At 42.6% G+C, this 6333-nt stretch overlaps 1 protein-coding gene across 4 annotated transcripts; it reads left to right on the top strand.

Annotated features, from left to right (window-relative positions):
• Positions 1 to 600: 600 nt before the first annotated feature.
• Positions 601 to 5345, top strand: LOC105060141 (U-box domain-containing protein 30). Of its 4 annotated transcripts, none has more exons than XM_073251576.1 (2): positions 601 to 2952; positions 5330 to 5345. In XM_073251576.1, the coding sequence occupies exon 1, from the start codon at positions 1256 to 1258 to the stop codon at positions 2603 to 2605; it is 1350 nt and encodes a 449-aa protein (XP_073107677.1). In that variant the 5' UTR covers positions 601 to 1255; the 3' UTR covers positions 2606 to 2952; positions 5330 to 5345. The 4 variants fall into 4 exon arrangements, with proteins under 4 accessions (XP_073107677.1, XP_073107678.1, XP_010942053.1 ...); XM_073251577.1 differs by lacking the exon at positions 5330 to 5345 and adding an exon at positions 4700 to 4716; XM_010943751.4 differs by lacking the exon at positions 5330 to 5345 and adding an exon at positions 3409 to 4181.
• The last annotated feature ends 988 nt before the right edge of the window (positions 5346 to 6333 follow it).

The following is a 6333-nucleotide window of genomic DNA, read 5'->3' as shown; positions in this document are numbered from 1 at the left end:
GAATCTAAATTGCACCACCAACATCAAGCATGACTTAGGAGCAAGGTTGAATGCACCGGAGGGATCAAATGAATTAGTATTCAAAATAGCAAACTTGGATACCAACCACACCTAAGCAAATACTGTTCTAACGATATTGCTCACTCACACCAAGTGCATGGCTCCAAGACCTACACTGTGTGGTGATGGACTTGTGTCATGACAGCAGGATACGATATCATGAGGAACAAAATCCAAATGTTTCCAAACAAACGCTGGAATTGATGTCTCATGCGTAACGTGCCAGGTGCAATAATACATTTTTCCGGAATGGTATGTGAAGTGGACTTAATGGTCATTACACAAAATCTCTGGACAATTTGTAGACCGCACGCCACTCAACGGGAGTCGATGACTGGCTCACAGTAAAAAAAGGAAAAAGAAAGGTGACCAGGGGGAGACCGGGGGAATTTACCGCCCCACAGGTGTCAGTCCTGCACGTGGATCCCTCTGGCCGAGGCAGCCTTGCCACCGGCTACTTCCGGTCACTTCCTCCCCCGTCCTCCCTCGAGTCAAAAAGACCAAGACCGCTCTCGTCCTTTTCCTCTCCCACTCAGAGAAAGATAGAGAGAGAGAGAGAGGCAGTGGAGGACCCCATCATCGATCTGATCTCACTCTCAATAACGATACTTCTCCTCTCTCTCTTCTCCACTCCCTTCTTCGGTGGATTTAGATCTCTTTTTCTGCATTTCTTCTGGGTCTCATCATCTGTTTCTTCCGAAAATACTACTAAAAGTTTGTTTTTTTTTTTTTTCCCCTTTAGCCTTCGATATGCCTTGACCTGGATTTCTTCGGGTGTCATCCATTTGTCCTAAAAATTCTAAAGTTCTGGTCTTTTTTTCTTCTCTGTTATTAGCGTTACATATTTCGCTCATCCTTTTTCTCTTTCTGTTCTGATCCGGGGCTCCCTAGTTGATGATTTCGCCTTTTTCTGAGCTTTATTGAGTGAGAGAGCGTTTGGGAGGGATCATAAGTCCATGATGCTTGCCATGATGATGGCTTCTATCCTTTTCACTGCAGTCATATCATTGCATCCCACCCTCGGTCTAAAGAACAAGGGAAAAGAGATCCCAGCTCCATCTCCACCTCCAAATCTCTGCCCGATTTAATTTTTTTTCCATCCCATTTCGCCGTTTCAGTCTTCTTCTACTCTTTCTGCCCTCTTGGATTCTGTTTCCTCGCAAAAAGATCTGATCTTGGCGAGTGGATTGGGAGGATGCCGCAATACCGGCAGCCGCCACCGCCGCCGCCCTGGGCGTTGGAGGGCGGTGGGCAGGTGCTCGACGTGGAGACCGCGGTTAAAGACGGGATCTTGGGCGCCACCGCAGGCGGCGGAGTCCTCGCCGGCGCCGCCGGGGAGAAGCTGGAGCTGAAGAAGATGATCGACGAGCTCGATCCCCTCGACGACATCCCCGCCGTCTTTATCTGCCCCATCTCCCTCGATCCGATGACGGATCCGGTGACTCTGTGCACCGGCCAGACCTACGAGCGTGGCAACATACTCAAATGGCTCTCCATGGGCCACCTCACCTGCCCCACCACAATGCAAGAGCTCTGGGACGACACCGTCACGCCGAACCGCACCCTTCTGCAGCTGATTCATGCTTGGTTCTCGCAGCGCTACCTGCGCGCCAAGAAGCGGGCCGAGGACGTCCAAGGCCGGGCGGCGGAGCTCGTGGACACCCTCCGGAAGGCCAAGGGCCAGACCAGGGTCCAGGCTTTGAAGGAGCTCCACCAATTGGTCACTGTCCACTCTTCCACAAGGAAGACGGTGGCGGAGTCCGGCGGCATTGGCTCGGTCTCTTCTCTTCTGGGCCCATTCACTTCTCATGCTGTTGGCTCCGAAGCAATTGGTATCCTAGTTAATCTGGACCTCTGTTCGGATTCGAAAGCTAATTTGATGCAGCCTGCCAAGGTCTCGCTCGTCGTCGACATGCTGAATGAGGGAACCATCGAGACGAGGATCAATTGCACGAAATTCATCGAGATGCTGATGGAGGAGAAGGATTTCCGATCGGAAAATGTGTCAAGCTTCAGCCTTTTGGTGGGATTGTTGAAGCTGGTGAAGGATAAGAGGCACCCGAATGGGATTTCGGCTGGGCTGGGGCTCTTGAGGATGATATGCTCTCACAAGCAGGTTAGGAGCTTGATTGTGAGTGTTGGGGCTGTCTCGCAGCTTGTTGAGCTCTTGCCACATTTGAATCCGGAGTCTCTGGAAGCTGCATTGCAGATATTAGACGATCTCTCAGTGATCCCAGAAGGACAGAAGGCTTTGAAGGATTGCCAGCAGACTATACCCAATGCGGTGAGGATCCTGGTGAGGGTGTCGGAGACTTGTACGCAGCATGCATTGTCTTTATTGTGGGCGGTCTGTAGCCTTGCACCTGAAGAATGTGCTCCACTTGCAGTGGAAATGGGTTTGGCTGCAAGGCTGCTACTTATAATGCAGAGCAGTTGTGATCCGACCGTAAAACAGCGGTCAGCCGAGCTGTTGAAGATCTGCAGTGTCAATTATTCAGAGAGTCATTTCATTTCCAAGTGCAAGCTCACAAGGACAATACAGTAACCATTGGGATGATTACTACTTGGACATTGTTGCTCAAGTTACCTATCCAACTTGACTAGGACCAGAGAGTCTAAAGAATTTGGGGAGACCTTGGAGCAGAGCATCACTATTCTGAAAGAATGGAGTTTTAAGATAATGGCAGTGTCGAAGATAAGTTGTGCAGTGAGCAAGCAGATACAAGACTAAAACTCTGCCGCCTTGTGGATACCATTTTGGATACTCGAAGTCTCTCTTCAACTGATTCTTCTTGCCCAAAGAAGTATCCAGATGGTGATTCTCTTTGGGCGAAACTCAGCTGTGGATTTGAATGCATTATGCCATGCACAAAAATTATCCTCAATAAGAAGGTGAGATTATGATGTTTGGTGGTTGCCATTTTTGTTATGTTAAAATCTTAGCCCTTCCTTGATTGTTTGTGCAGTTACGATTCTGCCAGATAATGTAAATCTTTTTCCATGTATTTCATATACATGAGAATGCAATAGCAAATTTTTGCCTAAAAATAATTACTTGCTTCCTGATTGTCTTGCACTATTACATGAATCAACTTTGTTTCTTGAGGACATTATTTTCTAGAGAATACATTCAATTTAATAATTTAGCATTCTCTAATCATATTTAGCATGTTTTTCAAGTATTCTCTATTGCATAGCTCATCAGAGTAACATCAATTCATGCTTAATGGAACATTGACTTGCAGTTCAGTATTTATTTCTTCATGCTAGGTAGCTTTAGCTGTCTTCTTACATTGTTGTGTAGAATTGAGTTGTTCTTATTCATGCATTTCTATATGTTCATGGCAGAACATATGTTATGTATATCAGTTATGACATGTCTAAGGGGTTATTAGGGGCATAAGGTTTGAACGGACTGATTGTGGCCTTCAACAAAAGAACATGGGCTTTCAAAGCAAAGGCCATAGGGAAGAAGCCACTGATCTTCAGCATAAGCAGGACAGAAAAATTTCAAACAAGGCTTGGCAAAGCAGACATGAATATCCAATCATCGGAAACAAACAGTAATTTAAGTGGCCAGAATGAATTAAATTAGTAGAACGTCATACAGAGTTTCATTGGAAGACCAAATCAGGCGGAGGAGGAAATAAGCTAGGCAAGATGTAGGAATGTCTATAAATTGCAGGCAGAGGAGGAATAAGCTGGGCGATATGTAGGAATGTCTATAAATTGCACAAATTATCTGTCACCGAAGACCTAGCCAGTTTACAGAATGAAACAGGGAAGAAGAGCTCTATGATGTGAAGGGTTAATGGTACAGGACAAATAAGAAGGTTGATGGTACAAGACAAATACTGGTGCAGGCAAGGCTTGCAGATTCGGTGTTAATGGCACAACACGAGTAAGAAGGTTCAGAACACAAGAGTGATCATGCTGATTGAATGAATTAGTTTGATGGCTCTTAAAATTTGAAGAAAGCATCAGAAATCAACAATGGAGGTAGCAGGATGATGATGATTCTACCATACAGGTAGATAAACAGTGCTGTCAGAAAACATCAATATATTGTGATTGCTGGGTAGCTAAAAGTTATGTCATGAAACCTAGAAGGGGCATTTTTTTTCTTTAGACCCATTATGTTTATATTTTTTCTTAAATAAATAAAAAAAATATGCTATAGACCACCTCCTGCACTATAGAAGTGACATGAAGCATATCTCCCCTTGAAGCTAACTCATACCAAGTCATTCTTTGTGCTGTTCAATTGTTGTCAACCAAACCTCATACATGCAAAATATTCCATAGTCTAAGCAATTTCAAGGCTTTTTTTATATAAGAACTTGAGGGATTATCAACCCCATGTCATTCAATGCTGTTACCACTTTTGTCAAAATGTTACTCCAACTATGTGCAGTGCCAAATTTACTAGGTCTTTTGTGGATACTCTGGATGACAAGGTGAAGTATTAGTGTATTTCTCTTCAAATATCTCCCATTTGAACTGTACTAGGTTGCTTCCAGATAGCTTTCTTCAAGTTAAGATACTCTATTAGTTTCTTCTTCAAGATAAGATACTCTGGCGTGCTATATTTGAAAGGCATAAATGAACATACTGGCTTTCCTGTTGCTCTGTGCTGCAGTAATATTCAACATGAAATCAAGATTAGCCCTGTATTGGAATTTGAATTGGAAAATAAAAAGGATGGATGAAATGAATGATGGAGTCAGACAGGAGAATGTAGACATATGGAGGAAGGAAATTGATAAGCAAATCCCTGCTTGTTTGTGTGGTTTTGTCATGGAGAACAGGTTAAATTTTTGAGTCGGTCTGTGTAAAATCTAGAAGCCAGAAAGAATCCTGTCTATGTTTCAGAACCAATGGAAGCATTCGTGATTTGTTAAATGTATATTTCTGTCTCGTTTGAAGGATAGAGCGACATGGTGATACTAGGTGTGCATTTTTTTTTTTTTTTGGTAATTAGGTGTACATTTAATTAAAAGAGAGTATCTAAAAGCAGTTTTATATATGTTTCTTTATCTAATGCCATTGAACTACCAAATGAAAGCATCATGTGCATTCACATAACAGCAATGCTATTCAATATCAAACCAGTTTCCTAGGTGGGTTGTCTGGGATAAAAGAGAGCAGAAATCCTAATGTGAATCTATTCCTGGAATGAAATCTTTTGACATTCATCCAACTATGTGGAACTATGGTGCATTCCAGGCTTTTCCTACTTGCTTTCTCATGGCTGTAATCTTTGAAACAGTTCTTTGGAATTCTTGCTTGACGAAAGCTTCCAATGTTACTCGAATGACAAACAAAAAGCTTCCAACCCAACTAGATTATAAGTCGCTGAAGCAAGTGGATGGGTGATCTGATTGAGTCCATTTTATCTGTGAATTTTCTTAATCAATCATTGGTGATGTTGTTGGACTAGGCTAAGCTAGGCCAAATATGCTAGGCCATGTGCTGCCTCATGCTGCTTCTAATTGGAGGCAATTCCTTATTCAATTTTGGTGTTTCATGTTTCAGCAGTGGTGCAAATGATCTGTTTGTGAGCAGCTCGGTTTAAGCTCAAAGGCGTTTTAGAGCTTGGCTCATGAATGAGAGGAGCTGGAACAGCTATGGTTTTCGAATATAGCCAGAAAGCTTGGCTCTAATCACCTAAAATTTGGTTCAAATCTTAGTGGCTCCGTGCTTGATTAGATAACACTGAGCTCTTCTTGGGTTCAAACTAAGATGGAGCAGTTTGTTTGGATGCTCCATCTTACTTTAAGAAGTGGTTTCCAAGAATCTTCCATCTTACTTCTCACTTTCTTCTGAAAAACTACAATAGATTACACACCAACCCTTGATCACAAAAACTAGACTCGAAAAAATTTACTGGGAAAATTATGTATTGTCCCCCTCAACTTTTCCTGAGTTTTAGGTAACGCCTTGAGTTCCATTTTTATTAAAAAAAATGATGCTGAAGTTTTCTTTTTCTTTTTCTTTTTTGTTTTTGATGAAAAATGAAGCAAAGATTGCCACCCAGATTTTATTAAAACAAGAAGAATTTACAGTGAGGAAAGAGTATGACACATGGCAAAGAGTTACACCACCCCCTCCTTACCAAAGGAGACAGGTTGAGGCAAAGGGAAGCCTCAAAAGAACAAACAGAAAAATAGGAATGGATCTCAGAATACAGAATTAAGGAAAACCAATAAATTCCTCTTTGTTTAGTGGATCTCAGAATACAGAATCAAGAAGAACCAATAAATTCCTCTTTGT

Source organism: Elaeis guineensis, chromosome 2 (genome assembly GCF_000442705.2).
Source record: "Elaeis guineensis isolate ETL-2024a chromosome 2, EG11, whole genome shotgun sequence".
NCBI classification, from domain to species: domain Eukaryota; kingdom Viridiplantae; phylum Streptophyta; class Magnoliopsida; order Arecales; family Arecaceae; genus Elaeis; species Elaeis guineensis.
Note: the sequence above shows the minus strand (reverse complement) of the source record. Positions and strands in the feature narration are given on the sequence as shown.

Bases quoted from the DNA above. Each gene is read 5' to 3' on its own strand.
- LOC105060141 (XM_073251576.1), top strand. From the start codon at position 1,256: ATGCCGCAATACCGGCAGCCGCCACCGCCGCCGCCCTGGGCGTTGGAG.